Source organism: Solanum tuberosum, unplaced genomic scaffold (assembly GCF_000226075.1).
Source record: "Solanum tuberosum cultivar DM 1-3 516 R44 unplaced genomic scaffold, SolTub_3.0 scf00169, whole genome shotgun sequence".
Classification (NCBI taxonomy): Eukaryota; Viridiplantae; Streptophyta; class Magnoliopsida; order Solanales; family Solanaceae; genus Solanum; species Solanum tuberosum.
This window is the reverse complement of record NW_006239099.1, coordinates 1120010-1138566: the sequence shown is the minus strand read 5'-3', so window position 1 is coordinate 1138566 and position 18557 is coordinate 1120010. Positions and strand designations below refer to the sequence as shown.

General features: G+C 35.4%; 1 protein-coding gene across 5 annotated transcripts; it reads right to left on the bottom strand.

Annotated features, from left to right (window-relative positions):
* Positions 1–11775: 11775 nt before the first annotated feature.
* LOC102585067 (uncharacterized) lies at positions 11776–17438 on the bottom strand. Of its 5 annotated transcripts, XM_015311792.1 has the most exons (4): positions 17205–17438; positions 17005–17075; positions 12626–14328; positions 11776–12545 (listed from the first exon to the last, which is right to left on the bottom strand). In XM_015311792.1, the coding sequence occupies exons 3-4, from the start codon at positions 13260–13262 to the stop codon at positions 12508–12510; spliced, it is 675 nt and encodes a 224-aa protein (XP_015167278.1). In that variant the 5' UTR covers positions 13263–14328; positions 17005–17075; positions 17205–17438; the 3' UTR covers positions 11776–12507. The 5 variants fall into 5 exon arrangements, 1 of the variants encoding a protein (XP_015167278.1); XR_367807.2 differs by having other exon boundaries at positions 11776–12731; positions 13221–17075; XR_001474288.1 differs by having other exon boundaries at positions 13221–17075.
* Between the last annotated feature and the right edge of the window lie 1119 nt (positions 17439–18557).

Sequence of the window (18557 nt, the reverse complement as noted above, 5' to 3'; positions counted from 1 at the left end):
TCAACCGTCAATAGGGACTGAAGCTGGTTTTTGAGGGTCTGATCCATAGACACGGACTACGTCCGTGGTCTGACCTACGGTCCGTGGGTCCAGCCGTGGGTCTACCCTTAGACAGAATTTTTGCGCTGAGTTCTGGGGGGGTTGCAGATGTGAACCACGGATCAATAGTACAGGGCGTGGGTCACCCTACGGTTCGTGGGTGGCAACTGTGAGTTGCAACTGCACCTTCTGGAAATCTGCACTGAGGACTGTTTCCAAATACGGGGTGTTACATAGTCAACTTATGAAGTCGGACTATTTGACTGATGAAAAGTTGGGCTAACTTCTCCATCGTATACTTCATCCAAACAAGGCTGAAATGGGCGAACTTGGTCAGCCTATCAATGACCACTTAAGTAGAGTCATATCCACCCACTGTGTTCAGTAGACCAACAAAATAGTCCATAGTGATTTGTTCAACATCCAAGTAGGAATAAGAATCCTCTAGATAAACCTTTAGGCTACTTGTGCTCAAACATGACATGTTTGCAAGTCAAGCATCTAACCACAAATTCTGCAATATCCGTTCTTCATGCCACACTACTAGTTATGCTTACTCAGATCTTGATACATATTCACTGCTCTCGGGTGAATAGAAAATTGAGAACAATGAGCCTCTTCAAGAATCAATCTAATCAACTCACCAACCTTGGGCATACAAATCCTGCCTCCAATCCTCAAAACACCATCAGATTGAGGACAACCTCTTTGGCTTACCCTTTCGAGACTTTGTTTTGAATCAGACACGACTTGTCATCAGCAAACTAGCACTCACAAATATGCTCAACTAAGGAAGACTGGGCCTGTATTAAAGCAATTAAGCCACCACTCTCCTCACAAATCTTCATCCAGAAAAGGCAGTTAGCTAACCTCAAATAAGTCATCATTATGAGGAAGATGATACTTGTTTTTTACTGTTTCTTTATTGAACTTTCATTCGTCAATACATATTCTCACAATTCCATCCTTCTTCCCTGGAAACAAAACAGGGTCACCCTATGAAGATACACTGGGGCGAATGAACCCCTTACTCAACAAGTCTTGTAATTGATCCTTAATATCCTTCAACTCTGCTAAAGCCATGTGATAAAAAGATATGAAGATGGTCTTGGTGCCCGCCTCCAAGTAAATAGAAAAATCAATGTCTCTATCTGGAGGAACACCTAGAATATTAGTAGGAAAACATTTGAAAACTCATGAACCATAAGAATATAATCCATGGAAAGTGACTCAACACTAGTATACCAAATAAAAGTTAAATAAGACAAATACCCTCTATCAACAAACCACTAAGCATGAATGAATGAGATAACTTTTCTATGGTAATAACCACTAGCACTCGTCTACTCAACCCTCGGGACACCCGGAATACCTATTGTAATAGTCTTAGCATAAAATTAAAGAATAGCATGATGCGGGTAGAGACAATCTATACCCAAGAATATATCAAAGTCTACCATCCCAGAATGATCAAGTCTACCTAAGTATCATACCTAACCGAGAAACAAGATAAGACTTATACACTAGATCCACTACTAAGGAGCCACCCACTAGTGTAGAAACATAGATAGGCACATCTATGCTTTCATACATCATATTATATCCAGCAGAAAAATAGTTAGACACATACGAGAAAGTTGACCCTGCATCAAACAATACAAATGCATGTCGATGGCAAACTGGGACAATACCTATAATTACAACATAAGAAAACTCAGACTCTGGCCTCCCTGGAAATGCATAACATTTTCCCTTTTGACAACCTCAAATCAAAGTAGTACCCCGACTGTTACTCTACTGAGTTAAAGCGCCACTACCCAAAGCCTTGTCGCCTCTACCAAACTGACCTCTAACTAGACCTTTGGTCGAAGGCGTTGAACCACTAGCAAGAGTAGCTGAATAAGTATGTTGGGTCTTGAGTGAGTCAGCAAAAGGCTCTGTTGCATCAAGTTACCCAAATCCACACAACCATAACGTTATCTCAAAGTGGAAGATTGTTGCTACGAACCAGATGAGTTGTCATTGCCAACTTCACCAGAACCATAGGACCCTTTTGATATTTGACTACTCTCAGCTACTAGCATAGATGTATGGATAACCCATGATGTTGAGACGAACTACTATCTCTATGCAAACCTCTGCCTCCTAACGAGGCACCTTAAAACTCCTCAGAAGAATTGGGTCTCTATACTTCTCTCTAACCATAAAGTTGCCTCATTGGCGATGCTCACAGTTGAATGGAAGAATGCCCCCACTCCAGTTTCTCTCAACACATAAGATCTAAAGGAGTAAGTCAGTCGCATCACGAATCTGTGGACTTTCTTTGCCTCATCCAATAAAAATAGTCATAGCTTGTCTAGAGAAGTCATAAAATTGGAACTCATACTCAGTAACAGAAAAATTTCCCTATTTGAAGTCTTGAAATGTCAATCAAATCTCCTCCTTCACACTCCAAGCGATGAGTCGATCCTAAAAAACACTAGAGAATGCATCCCTCTCTACTGGAGGAGATCCAACTAGTCTAGACCTCACATAAGTCATCCACTACTATCTAGCTGGTCAACTAGGCTGGAGTGAAAGAAAACGAACAATGTGTGCATCAACCATACCCACGGCCTCTAGCATCTCATGGCACAAAGTACAGAAATATTGAGCATCCTTGCTCTTACCACCCAGAAACTGGGGTCGTCTCATCTTCTGGAACTTCACATGTATATGATGATCATCTATTGTCAAGACTACATCAGGAACAACCTATGCACCAACACCTGCTGTAGGAACCACTCCTGGTTGACCCACTTGATCATGCATAATCATATTGTGATGATGACATGGGGTCTGTGCCCCAACTCTCGTCTAAGAAACTTATGGTGTGTGTGTCGCACAACCCTATGAAATATAGTCATGCCCCATCCTACACCCTGGGCGGGACCGACACTCGAGAACTATTGCTAGCCCCAAGAGAACCCTTGGTCTGGCTTACTACTCAACAAAAGACTTTACTCAACAAAGATAAGTTCATGTAATAACTTAGAATGTATAAAGAAATATTCACTAGCCAAAATGGCAATTCAAATCTCATAGCAAAACAACTTAAATGAAACACTCATGAACTAACAATAACTAGTTGTCTATGAAGACTCTAATAACTGAGATGGACGTCGGGACAAGACCCCCGATCATCCTAATAACAAAGCTGAAATGATAAAGCAATAACAAAAGGGATCCTCTGGAAAGCAAGGAGGCTCACCAAACAACTCTGAGATGCTCAACTGGATCAACGAGGCGCTGGATGCTGATCCAGATTACCTATATCTGCATCATAAAACGTTGTAGGCCAAATGGCATCAGTACATTAAATGTATGAGCATGCGAGGGGAAAACTAAACATGACATAAGCTTGAACTTAATTTTCAAGAAACACTTACCTCAGCTTTACTCAACTCATAGATACTCAACTTAATGTAGAAATAAATAACAGTAAAGATGCAGTTTATATAAAGCATTTAACAGTAAGTAGCAACTCAATATATTGGAGAAATACATCAATTTATGTATATAGTAAAGTAATATAATTCTGTGGGAGTTTCTCTAACCGACAACCATCACTATGAGTTATGTGATGATACAACGTCTCGCCCACGCTGCCAGAACTGTCCTATAACTTGTCGGGATATAGAACACCTCAACTAAGTGGATTCACTAGTCTATGCTAAAAGCATTAAGGAACCATCTAAAAGTATGATTGTTTCTACCCACGTTGGCTACATGATTTATGGAGACTTTAGTTATTATGAACTCGTCCCGATATCGGTGCTCAATACTACTCCCAAAATACTCAGCCCATATGTTAAAAAACATAATTCTTTCTCTGTGGTTTGAGATTATTAGTCAAAAACTTATCTCTTAAAAGAGATGGAACTCAAAACTACTCATGAAAACTCATTTGGAAATTGGTGTTTTCTCTCATCTTAAATGTGAAAACATTTACTCTTGACTCTCAACTCTACCTTGAATTTGATTTATGAATTCAAGGTTGTGATTAGTGATAGGAAAGATCTAATGATGTTTAGGAGTGTTTTTAGATAGTTAAACATGAGAAACAAAAATCGTTGTCTGGAAGCAAGTCCACCACGCTAAGATGCATTTTAATATTTGGTCGCGAAATAAATTTTGAGGCAGAAGGGTCTGAGAACTCTCTGGGACGCGGAGAGAAAAGTTCCAATCCTGAGGAACAGTTCCGCGATGGGGACCTGGTACCCAGGTTTACCCTACTCTTTTCTTCTTCGTTTTCTAACCCCAATTCGCCTAAATTCGATTATTTTTCTCAATTCATCTTAAGATTAAGATACCTAGTACATGAACACGAGAACCTACTCATATACAACTCTAAAATCGACATGATTTCATCAAGAACTAAACAATCCCATCAAATCTAAAAAAAGAAAGCCAATTTCAAGAACACTATTCAAGATCATCAAACTTTCAACCTTCTAAATGAATTTCGCTGAAATAAACATGATTGGTGTGTGGGTGAACGAACCCAACACTATGAAAGTCTCACATACCTCTTTAGGGATCAACCCTTGGCGAAATCCACAACGAAATCTTATGATCTTGACGAAATCTTGACCTTTTCTCCTCTTTTCTCCTTTTTCTCTTCTCTCAAATCCCTAGCATGATTTTGGAATGAGTAAACTGAACTAACTCAGTTTAGACCCCAAATAAATTCCTAAAAACGAAATAAATTAATTGGGGAATGAAATGACAAAAATACCCCTCTAAAATCCGGTTGACTTTCCTTATCCAGACAGCCCGACTTCTAACGGGTATATATCTCTCATATGAACTCAAAAACTAGCAAACTCGGTGGCTTTGGAAAGATAATCCAAAGTCCTTTCGTATGGTATCTTGTAGCCCACCTAACTCATCATGTGCTGAGTGTTATGATCGTTCGAAGTTGACCCAAAACTCATACTTTGCATAACTTCCCAAAAATTCCAAATGTGATTGTTTTAAAAAAAATGGTTTCTTTCTAATTCTAATTCTTTCAAATAGCAGGGTGTTACAGAAACTCTCAAATACACCCAAATTCCTCAGCAAAGTGTCCTGAAACAAGAAGGAACCTAGTCGTCAACAACCTCAACTTGTGGCTTCAGAGAGAATTCTCTAGCTCGGCCTCTAGCTGGAGCCGCTCCATGGGCAGGACCTCAAACCGATGCTTCTCCACGAGCAAGGGCTCTAGCTTGGGCCCTAGCCCTACCTCTTTTGGGGTCTCAACAACTGCCTCAACAACTCTCTCCCCTCATACCACTGGAAATCAATGTTATGGTCCTCGCATTTGTCAAAATATCACGCACCACCTTAGTACTAGAAAAGGTAACTGTGCATGATAATAAAGAATGAATAATATTGTAACAGTGTCCATAGACTCTCAAAGATAAGTACACACGTCTATGTAATGATCCTCGAGATTCTACTTAGATTTAGCTTGTAAGCACATAAGACCTATGAACCTGGCTCTGATATAATTTGTCACGACCCAAAAATGGACGTGATGACACTCGTCAAACCCCACCTATAAAAGTCTACCTCAAACCCAACAGTACAAAAAAATGTGGAAAATAAAATAATTATAGCATAAAAGAGAAAAACATAGCCAATTTGATAAGCACCCCCAAAATTTGGTTATCAAGAGTAAAATCCTCTAGAGTATGAAAACAAAATTGAAAAAAAAATACAAGTCTCAATGTCTTTATTTCTCGAATAGAACAAAGCATAAAATTAGAAACAAGAGGGCTCGCTAGGATGACAAGCAACTACCGCTTAATGTATCATTAAAAAGCTTCGAAGATAGCTGAAGAAGAATGATCACACAGGTCCGGGCATGGAACCTACACAAGTATATAAGCAAGGAGTGAGTACGAAACAACACAGTATGCAAGAAGCAACAACCAATAATAAACAAGGTAACTAACATAGAACACTAGTACTCCTTTCATCCCAACTGAACCACCTCAGTTACAACCTACATAGAAATTAACAATCAACAAGTATCAACTTAATCAATCACAAGTATCAAGTATGTAAATCACAAGTATCTCAATCACAAGTATAAAGTAGATCAATCAAAAGTATCAAGTAGATCAATCACAAGTATATGTTTTATCAAATCCAAATAGTCAAACTTTTGCCAGAACCTTCCCCAATATCACTCTCCAGAACCATTTTCTATCGATACAAAATCACTCTACGAAACAAGTTCCCATCGACACAATATTACTTACACGAACCATTTCCCATCGGCTTTGTGTAATGTGACTTGATGGAACAATTTCCCATCAGTATAATCACCACATGTCTCATCACAATGTACAAAAATCAACGCAAATAAGCAATTTCACACCATAAAAAAGAGACAATAAACTCAAGCAATTCAATTCCACTATGATACTATCGAAGCACTTCATTAATGAACAAATTAGGATCCTCATCAAGGCAATTCACAAAACACAACTATCAACATGTTGCCCTTTTCATTTATTCCCCTTTTTCATTCATTAAGACCAATCAAGTCGAGTAATTGAACCTGTAATCTCATTCTCATTACTCTCCAACATACACAATAAAGGAAAACACGAGATTCTACAAGTTTAACAAGGTTTAGAAGTTCACTTGCCTTAATCAATCAAAAGTCAATCCGAGACTTGAGCCTTCCCTTTCTAAAAGATATCCAAAGCCACACAATCCAATCCTACAAGTAATTACAATAATATTCATGAAATAATAACACCCATATCATACAGTTTAGAAAAAGGGTCAAATCAACTCAAAATCCCAATTTCAATAATAGGATTTGAATATGAAAATCATTAGTTGAATACATTATCCAAGACATTAGGAACTCATAAGTAAAAGCAATTTAAAAAAAGGATTTGAAACCAGTTCATAATCACTATTTTACATTAAAAAATCCAAGTTCTTGAAAACACCCAATTTATCATTTGAAAACTTTGATTTGAACACTTGTAATTATAAATAATAATTGTGAAATGCAGATTTAAGATTATGAATCGTTACCCAAATATTTATTCTCAAAAGCCTTGTTTAAATTGTCACACAAAAGCTCCCAAAATTCAGAAATGGAGAAATGGGGATGAAACCCCGAAGTTTGGAACATTTTTGTCTGGGGTCTTATGCAAATGAGGACTTCTACCCGCGAATGTAGGATTTAATGAACTGACCCTCCGCGAACGCGGCAGGGCTCGCTCATGAGATTGTGGAGGTCCACTAATTGATCATCTGTGAACGTGGAGGTCAAATGCTTGATCCTCCGTAAATAGGATCAAGCCTCCGGGAATGCAAGGTACCCACAAGTTACCCTTTACGAACGTGTCCACCAGCTTGGTGGACACATAGGGCTGAACACCTAAAGTCCAAACCAACAATCAATAACAACAACTCTGAAAGGGTCCCCAAGATTCGTTCATAATCATGTACATGCAAACAAAATATGCTACTTGACTATTCTCGGCATTCTAGGCACAATGGAACCATCGAAACACGAATCTAAGTTCTCCTTGACCTCAAATATGTTAAAATAAGTAAAAAGAAACATAACGCCTAGAAAGGCTAAATCAAGCTCGGGACCCCTAAAAATCAACCAAGATTTCCTTTAGACCTAAAATAATCTCCCGAATCCAAAGGAACCATCGAAAATCCGATCAAAGCATTCGAACCCTCGATATTCACTAAGGTCAACTCAAAGGCTAAAATTTCACAAATTTCAAACTTAGGATCTCAATTCCATGAAAAGCCTCCGAATCTGAAATGAACACCTCCCTTAGACCAATTTCCTTAATCAAGGATTGGTGGAATTGACGAAATTATATTCCAAGACTTTAAACTCCAAAAAACAGAGAAAACCACTTTTATCAACTTTAGCCATTCAAAACTTGAAAAATTCCACAATTCACAACTTTTAACTTCAAAGTTCGAAACAAATTTGAAAATCCATTTAGAAATGACAGGGTCATTATCGGGAGGGGTAAAATGGTAATTTAATGAAAAATTCCAAAAATGAACTTCCCTTTCATTACAACAAATGCTTTTAAATACAATGTTCTAAACATGGCCTAAGTTATGAGAATTTCCACGTATTTAGTATGATTTATGACAAAGATCACAAAAGGAGCTTTGAGATATGGATTAATGTTATCTTTCCCTCTTAACTGAGAAGATGCTTAGAATATACGTCTTTGAATTACTAAAGAGAAATTTCATTATTTGATGTTCCAAACACATCATTCTTGAATGAATAAAAGCAGAAGTTGCTTTGTTTTAAGTCAGCCTGAAACGGGATCTAAAATTCAACTAAACTCCCAAGTTTGCTCCCCTCTCCTCTGAGGCCAATTACATCCACTTTTTGGAGCTCCTCACCTTTGAGTACGACAAAATTGCACATTAAAAATGATTTTTAAAAAAAAGCTTAAAGAGGAAAAAAAAAGACGTAGGCCATGAGAGGGAAGCAATTGCATTGATAAATCAATATTTTGTCATAAATAAGATAATACTTATTTATAACAAAATCAGAGACAAAAGAATTTATCAGCGGTGCTTGAGTTAGAGTTAAGCCAAGTGATTTCAGAGAAGAAATTTTAGTTGCCCATCTTATTCATTTCATCATACAACATAACATATACATAGTTCTTTCATTTAGTATAAAAAGATGAAAATACAATTGAAATGAAAGGTTTGTTAAATCAAAAATGGGGCAGCATATAATTGGCATATTGAATGCATTAAAATAAATTGTTGTATTTACTATTTAGTATTATAATATTAGATGTTTAATAATACTTTTATGTAGTGCAGGAATAAAAAGGTAATTCAATTTTACACTTTGGAGCTTCCAACTTTTAATAATACTATACTTCTAGCATCTTAAAAGCATTTATTTAATAGAAGGCATCGAAAGTGAAGGTAAAACATCGAAAGGAATTAACATCACATCATAATTAATTCTAGAGGACACAATCTTGTGATATCATGTAAGCAAAGAAGTAAAAATAAAAAGGAAAAGAACTATGCTCATATTTATGAAAGAAGAAACTAAAAAGATAATATTTGGACTAGTAACAAAGACATAAAATATTTATTGAAAAATGCATATACCCAAGTTTAAACCAACTTTTTTGAATTTGACAAGCCACCATTTTCATCAAAGTAAATTCTCTTTATATGCACTAAATGTATATAATGGGTAAGAAATGAAACTTCAATCAGATAAATCATTTTCTACTACATAAGTGCCTTGTCACTTTTTCTCTTTTTTTCTCCCTCTAAACTCTTCTTTAATCGTGTATTTAATTTTCAATAGCATAACTTTTTAATTCTCTATTTTTTTCATATTAATGTTGACTAATATATTTAATTATGAATTAATAACTTTTTCAAGTTCTGAGAAGCATTTCCGTAATAGAACTTTCAACTTTGGGGATCCCCACTTTTAATAATACTAGTCTATGGAAACGTGCGTTGCACGTTTGTTCCTTAACACTATTATAGAACTTTGATATATTTAAAAATTAAGTTATGAAATAGCAAATTTTAAAATTAACAATATATATTTTATATTTGTATTTTATTCATTAAATAAATTACATAAAAGTGGGACAGGACATTTTTCATGAAACAAAAAATGTGTGAAGTCAATTATGACAGTATAGTCTCGAATGGTCTAAATATGTCGATGAATTGTTGGATTAAAAATTAATAAATTCATAGAAATGTCTCTAACGAAATTTTCAAATATATGAACATACGAACAAATACCAAAAACGTAAAATGATAAGACTGAAATTTTATCATAGTAACAAAAACAATATGTATATCCATTCACTAAAATTACACACTAGCTCTAAATATTATAATCCAAATGGGTTGACAACAAAGTAGTTAATTGTATGACAACACAAGAGTCATAAACTTGACCTTGATATAATGTAAGATCTCCAAAATGGTCAAAATACAAACCACATATTATATTATATGAATAAAGCCTTTTAATTCACATTGCTTCACACTTATGAAGACGATGATAATTCATTATCGATTTATCATATTTACAAATCGATAGCTCATAAATCAAACAACTAATATATAAAGTTGGATTGAACATATTAATAAGCTACCCTAATAAAAGTAGATGTTATTGAAGGCTATTTTAAGAATAGAGGCAGAAAAAGACTCTTGGTTGATTTCAACACTTTGTTTTCTCATTATAAATAATATAAAACATAAAATGATTTTTTATATGACTTATCCCAATAATCACAATAAACTATAACTAAATAATATATTCTTCAAGATTATAAGAATCAATACCCCATATAATTCTATAGTTTTGCTTCTCATCATACATGATACAACATCAGATGTATATTATGAAAATTATCTTGTGTGATAACTTTTCATTATTCCAAATACAATCCACTTACATATAATAGGGATGATGATCTTACAAACACATTGTATATTTTTATCAAGTTCAATAATTTAACAAACGAAAATCAATTAAGCAACTAAAATCCTGATAAATAAATCACAAAAAATACTCAAAAGAAAAATACTTGAAATTTCTACCTGTAAATTTTGTTATTGTTTTCCACCAGGTTAATGACTGCATATGATACTCGTTACTCATGCAATATATTATCACTAAAAACGCTCAAGAAAATTATCAAATATTAAAAATAAAAAATATCCATAAGGAAAAAAAAAATCACCACAAAAATATTACACCCATATTTCAGCTAATACCTAAATCAAAATCATAATTCAATATATAATTCAATTCTGAAAAACTCCAGAAGAAAAGAAAAATATATAAAGTCTAATTAACTTGATAAAAATATATAACACTCACAATACCCTTCAATTGTTAAAACGTGTTGTGTGGTGATATTGTAATTAATAGAGGCTGCACATAAAACTAAAAACAAATAAATACCACCTTAATTGTTAAAAAACATGACTTTTGAGCTTCTTGAAACCTAATTATAAAGAAATAAAGAAAATATTGTAGAAAAATATAAAAAGACATTCAGGGTTCTTTTAAAATATTAAATAAATAATAGAAAATTAATAACAAAGATATATGAAGCGACATTCATGATTTTTGAATATCAAATAAATAATAGAAAATTAATAACAAAAGAGAAATGAAAATTTTAATGCAGAGCAAAATAGAGTTTACCACCAATTTATTCCTCCAGACGCATTGAGTCATTGAGATATATTTATCTCACTCACCAATCTATTATGTAAATCAACCATATATTCAGTCTAAAAAAGCTTTGGCTAGCTAATTTTGAAAACCCGAATAAACCTCAAAACCTAGCAATCTCGGCGGCCACCATGGCCGTTACCACCGCCTGTGGGAGTAGCCCACCGGAGGACTTCCCACCTTTACCAAACCGATCAAAACCAGGAGCGACCCCAATTCCCTCATCTCCACAGACCAACCAATATGCAAACTTGTTGAAACCCCGATCCTTGCTGCCACAAATAACTAAAGTCCTACCAAAGCCTGTGAACATAGTGCATGAAAGTAAAGAGGGGGGTGAATTAAAAATTCCCTCAGTCGACTTCCTGTGAGGAGTAGTTGACTCACCTGCAAGTTAGTTCCAAAGTATAAAACAAGATAAGATGCTGAAAGTAAATTGACACAGGATGTTTTTATACTGGTTCGGATCACCGATGTGGTGCCTAGTCCAGTCCCCTTGGGTTTCAAGGGTTTCCTTTAGAGCTTGATGAGAACTTGGTTTGACAGGAAGTGTAATCTTTAAGTCCTGTCTGATATGCAAATCAGAACTTCTATGTCGACACTGCCTCTACTTGTATAACCTACACTCAGAATCTTTCCTTCTCTTTTTCTTTTACAATTGTTCACTCACGTGTACAGAGCTTTATGAAGGATGAAAGAAGATTACAATATAAGTTCAAGTGAAGTTGTGTGCATCACAACTATGGCTGAGAGAGGCTTAAATAGCTTTTCTCTTTTGCGGAAACCCAAGGGTATTTGAATTAAGGATTATTGATGATATCCTTGATTCGATCCTAATTGATTTGTTGAGTCATGTCCATATCAGATATGTGCATGAGCAAATCGAGTCCTTCCTTGTATGATGATCTCTTGATTCTTGTCTTGTTCTTTATCATCTTGACTTCCTTCTTTGATGCTGACTTCTTCCTTAGAGACTGATTATGGCTGATCTTGTTTCCTTAATTATATCCTTTGATAGATGCGTATTGTACTCCTATATTGATTGAGTGAATGTCTTCTTCTTTCGATGTTCTTGTTTCCTTGTGTATGTCCTTTGATATGTGCAGGGTTGTCTTGATTGATTTAAACAGATATTCCCTTTCCTTTCTTGTGTGCTTGACTCTTTCAGCAGATTCCTTTCCTTAGGCATTTTGTGCTTGACTTAGTTCTCTTTCTTTTCCTGCAATAGACAGTAAGTCAGTTACGTGTTTACATTATTAAAACTTCTTGATCACATGGGGCTAACTTCTTGATTTTTACCCCAGATTTTTATAGTTTTGAAGATTTCTTTATTTCCACACATGTGTCTAGAGCATCCATTGTCAAGCACCCACATTCCTTTTCTGTAGGTTTTCTTAGATGGCTCCTGTAAGACAACAAGATTAGTTTCTTTTAGGTACCCAAGTATTTTTGGGTCCTTGATGATTAGTAACTTTTGGTCTCCAGATCCATTTTCCAAAAGAATATTTCTACAGTTAAAAGATTTGTGACCGAATTCTCCACAAGTATAACAAGCAACTTTAGTAGAATTATCAGGAGAATGAGAACTTAATATAGATCTATTTGATTTGTTACAATTTTGATTTGGAGATCTTCTCCTGTTGAGAATAAATATGTTAGATCTAACATAACTATGACTAGAAGATTTCCTGGCACTATTTAGCTGCATTTTTACTTCCTCCAGTTCTTCTGTTAGTAAGTCGACTTCAATCTGACTTGCTTCGAGAAGAATCTGCCAATCTTTCTTATCTTGAGCAATTTTATTGTATTCGTCAATAACCTTCTGTAATTCATCAGCAACCATGTCCAGAGAATTTTGTAAATCATTACAATTAGGACAATTAAAGGGTCTTACCTCACTTGTTTCACCTAGTGCCATGAAACATACATTTTCCATTTCATCATGATCATCGTCAGTTGTTTCTCCTTGATCCCATGCTCCTAGACTTTTTGGATCTGCATTTCTTCGATTATTTTTTCTTCTTCGTTCTAGGAAGTTTTGTTTGATATGTCATATTTGTCAACAATAGTAGCATCGATCATCATTCCTTTTGAAATCATTGTTCTTGAAATCCTATTGAGGTCTCTGTCTTCTTTGTCTAAGCATTTGTCTCACTCCTCGGTTTATGAGAGCCATTCCTTCGTCTTGATTTTCACCAACATTTTCTTCAATTTCAGATGTCTCAGCTGTGAATGCCACCGTATTCCTTTTATCATCTTTATTGTACCTGTTAATATGATTCTATTCATAGGCCATTAAGTTGCCTCAAAGTTCATCTACGTCATTTTATGCAGATCTCCATCTTCAAGAATTGCCGTTTTGGTTTCCCAAGCCTTAGGAAGACTTCTAACGAGTTTCCTGACTTGTAGTGCATTTGAATACACCATTCCAAGTGAGTTCGCACACAATTTTACTGAATCTTGAGAACATGGATTCAACGTTTTCATGTTCTGCCATTTTGAACAATTCATATTCATTTACAAGTGAACTGATCCGAGCTTCCTTCAATTTAGTGGTTCCTTCATAAGTTACTTCAAATTTGTCCCACATTTCTTTCACAGTTTCACATGTTGAAATCTTGTCAAATTCGGCTCCACTCACTGCACAGTATAACAAACTTATAACTCTAACATTAGTTTGAATTACCTCTTGTTGTTCCTTAGTGATATCGAACGATTAAGGGTCAAATGGCTTTTCAGTGCCATCTTTTTCAGTCAATTCAGGAATAAGCTTTGGACCCTTCTTAAACACAATCCATGCTTGATGATCATTAGAGGAGACAAATATTCTGAACCTGTCTTTCCAGTGAGCATAATGTTGTCCATTGAAATATGGTGGTCGATGTGAAGAGTGTCCATCTTGAAGTAGAGCGCCAGGAATCTGATAGTGTGCCATTGGATCTTTGCTCACGTGTGGTTAAACACTTAAAAAGTCGGCTTCCTGTGAGGAGTAGTCGACTCACCTGCAAGTTAGTTCCAAAGTATAAAACAAGATAAGATGCTGAAAGAAAATTGACACAAGATGTTTTTATACTGGTTCAAATCAGCGATGTGGTGTCTAGTTTAGTCCCCTTGGGTTTCAAGGGTTTTTTTTAGAGCTTGGTGAGAACTTGGTTATACATGAAGTGTAATCTTCAAGTCCTGTCTGATATGCAAATCAGAACTTCTATGTAGACACTACCTCTACTTATATAACCTACACTCAGAATCTTTCCTTCTCTTTTTGTTTTACAATTGTTCACTCACGTGTACAGAGCTTTATGAAAGATGAAAAAAGATTACAATATAAATTCAAGTGAAGTTGCGAGCTTCACAACTATGGCTAAGAGAGGCTTAAATAGCTTTGCTCTTTTGCGGAAACCCAAGGGTATTTGAATCAAGGATTATTGATGATATACTTGATTCGATCCTAATTGATTTGTTGAGTCATGTCCATATCAAATATGTGCATGAGCAAATCAAGTCCTTCCTTGTATGATGATCTTTTGATTCTTGTCTTGATTTTTATCATCTTGACTTCCTTCTTTGATGTTGACTTCTTCCTTAGAGACTGATTCTGGCTGATCTTGTTTCCTTAATTATATCCTTTGATAAATGTGTATTGTACTCGTATATTGATTGAGTGAATATCTTCTTCTTTTGATGTTCTTGTTTCCTTGTATATGTCCTTTGATATGTGCAGGTTTATCTTGATTGATTTAACAGATATTCCCTTTCCTTTCTTGTGTGCTTGACTCTTTCAGCAGATTCCTTTTCTTAGGTATTTTGTTCTTGACTTAGTTCTCTTTCTTTTCCAGCAATAGACAGTAAGTCAGTTACGTGTTTACATTATTAAAACTTCTTGATCAGATGGGGCTAACAAATTCCCTCATCATCCAAGAATATTTACGGTATGCAATTATCGGCAAGTTTTCATATGGCAAACCAGATATCCAAGAACTGACAAGGACAATCCCTAGACAATGTGGAATAAAGTGTGACTGCACGATTGGTTTGTTGGATACGAGACATGTGCTGATTCACGTGACGACGATGGAAGATTACATGTACCTACTGTCGAAAGTGGCCTTCTATGTAAAGGCCAAAGAGAACTATTGGCAGATGAGAACCCTTAAGTAGGACCCGTGGTTGAGCCTGATGTTGAAAAACCATTGGTGTAGCATGGATTTCCTTTCCAGATCTTCCACCTAATTTCTTTGCGAAGAAGGCCATTTTTTCGATAGGTAGTGTAGTAAAGGACCTAACCAGATAAGGCGAGTGGGATGAAGACGTTATATGGGAAATATTTCCTATGGAATTTGCAGACCATATTCTGTAGTTTGTGACACCTCCTAGGGGCAGAGTGGAGACTGATAAACCAGTATGGATGCTAGATACAAAGGGATCATTCTCAGTGAAGACAACATGGAACTATATCAGGCATAGAGAGGAACCAAATAAAATCTATAAATGGATATGGACGAAAGGGGTACCTTTTAAAATGGCTTTTCTAATGTGGAGACTATGGAAGTTCAAGATCCCACTGGATGATAAGGTTAGGAGATGGGAATATAGGGGCCATCTAGGTGTTGGTGTTGTGAACAACCAGAACAGGAAACAATGACCCATGTTTTCCTAAGATCCCCTTATGCTAACAGGACATGGTTCTACTTCTGTTCTTTTGCAGGTATCAACATAGCAAGACAAACCTTAAGAGGAACAAGCATGGAACGGTGGGATACAAATGGCAGAGCAGACATGAACCTTATTACAGAGCTCTACCCAATTTTGTAATATGAGAGCTATGCGAAGGAGGAACAAGATAAAGCATGAAGGGAAGAGTATTTCAGCACAAAGACGTATTCATAACATTACAAGACATATGCATATGCTAATCAGAGTTCGTAGGCCAAATATGAGATGTCCGGTAAATTGGTCTGAAATGATACAAGAGCTAGAGAAGTATCGCCCAAGAATGAATGCTAAACTGATAAAGTGGGAATATCCCCCTAAAGGCTGGTTTAAATATAATACGGATGGGGCATCTATAGGAAACCCAGGGAGAGTTCCTATGCTTTTTGCCTAAGGAATGAAAGAGGAGACATAATCTATGCGGAAGCAGCAGCAATTGAGAGCAGTACCAGTACGAGGTCAGAAACGAAGGCGATATTAGAAGCAAGTAAGCATTGCACACGGACACAACATAATCATATCATCATTCAAACATATTCTCTATTACTATACAAAGTTTTAATGGGTGAGTGGAATGTACCATGGTGCATCAGTGATACAATTGAGGAAATAAAAGCTAACCTAAGTGGGAAAGAGCACAATTCGAGGACATCATGAGAGAAGGAAACCAGTTAGCAAACTATTTAGTGAACAGAGCAATAGACCAAGGGAACTGTATTTTTTCAGATTTCAGGAGCATGGATATAAAAGGACAAAGATCATCAACAGTGATAAACTAAATTGTCCATACATAACAGTTTTACCACAAAGGAGATAGGGGATGGGAAGGCTAAAGAATTGTTCTTTCACATATACAATATTTATAGAGAGCCTCGAGGGCAACAAGAAGTATGAAAAGCAAGATAGCCTAGGACGTCGCAGCCAACAAACACAGACTCAACAAAAAGGAGAAGTTGAGTTGCATAAACCTGGAAGTCGCGTTAAGCACCAATCTGAGAAGGTGGACTGGGGTTCTCCAAGCAGCACAGTCAATCAACACCTACAACAAATAAATCATGGAGCTAAGAGTAGGAAATAGGGAAAAAAAGGATAAGGAACTGTAGAAAGAAGGAGATCAGAATAGATGAAACAAAGGGACTACGGAAACTAAAACTGAAGAATCACTCACTCTTGATAGATTAATCGACCCAATCGTTCCCAAAGCATGAAGCGAAGCCGCAGATCGCAGGGAGCAGTTCAGCATCAGGTGAAATGAATAGGAATTGAGTAGAAAGGAACTTAGTGGAAGTAGCGGATTAGGAAATCCTACTCTTTAGGGACGTGTACATAGAAAGAAAGCAGAGGGCTGGGCTGATCTTTCTTGTGTTTCATTTTTGTTTATTGGATTTCGGCAATAGGACCAAATGAGTTTGTACTGATCTTTGAATAAATAAAAAACAAAAATTTGCCCAAAAAAAAGTCATTGAGATATACGACGTTTCAGTCATCATTGAAAATTGAAATGAAAAAATTTAAAAGCACATTTAATATTATAATTAATATATTTAAATGATTGTTTTAAAGTTCTTTTACTCTAGCATAATGTATGGTATATATTCCCAATAAGTATTACATGGAAAATTGAACAGACTACGATAAATTTAGTTTCTCAACTAAATAATTCATTCTAAAATATTTAATGTTCTAATAATATTTATTGTAATATAAGATTTTTTTTAATAAATAAAATATTTTTTGGAAATAATTTTAGCTTGATATATTCACAATAAGTATTACACGGAAAATTGAAAAGACTATAATAAATTTAGTTTCTCAACTAAATAATTCATTCTAAAATATCTAATGTTCTAATAATATTTATTGTAATGTAAGTTTATTTTTTAATAAATAAAATATTTTTAGAAATAATTTTATCTTGAGGGTAAAATGGTAATCCAAGTTTTCACTTTGAATCTTCTCACTTTTTAATAATATATGATGATGATATGAAATATGATATATATACACACACACTCACGATGAAGACACGTGATCATCATGTGCAATCCTCGTAGATCTCGTAAATTCTTTTTAATTTTTAACCTTCACATGATACTTTATTCCTATTTTATCATTTTAGTACTCATCTAAAAAATATTAACGGTCTATTATCATGTCTTTATATACATCATGTGACATTAATTCCTCATTTATGAAAATTTAGTTATGCAATTTGCTATGTAATTAAAATTTAAAATCTAGTGGGCTTTACATTGCTCTTGTCCTTCTCTCGTGCCTAGACTTTTGTCTAAAATCATGAGTTGGATTGGTAATGTTGGATTATATGCAATTCTAGCATAATTTTTTTAGGTGTATTATAATTTGTCTATGCCTTTTAATACCTTCTCACGATGAAGATATGGGTCGTCATGAAAAATCCCGGTAGATTGTTTTATTTAAAACTTCACTTCAAGCTTTATTCCTATATTTTCATCTTAGTGTACTTCTGAAAAATACTATATGTCTATTATCATGCTGTGAC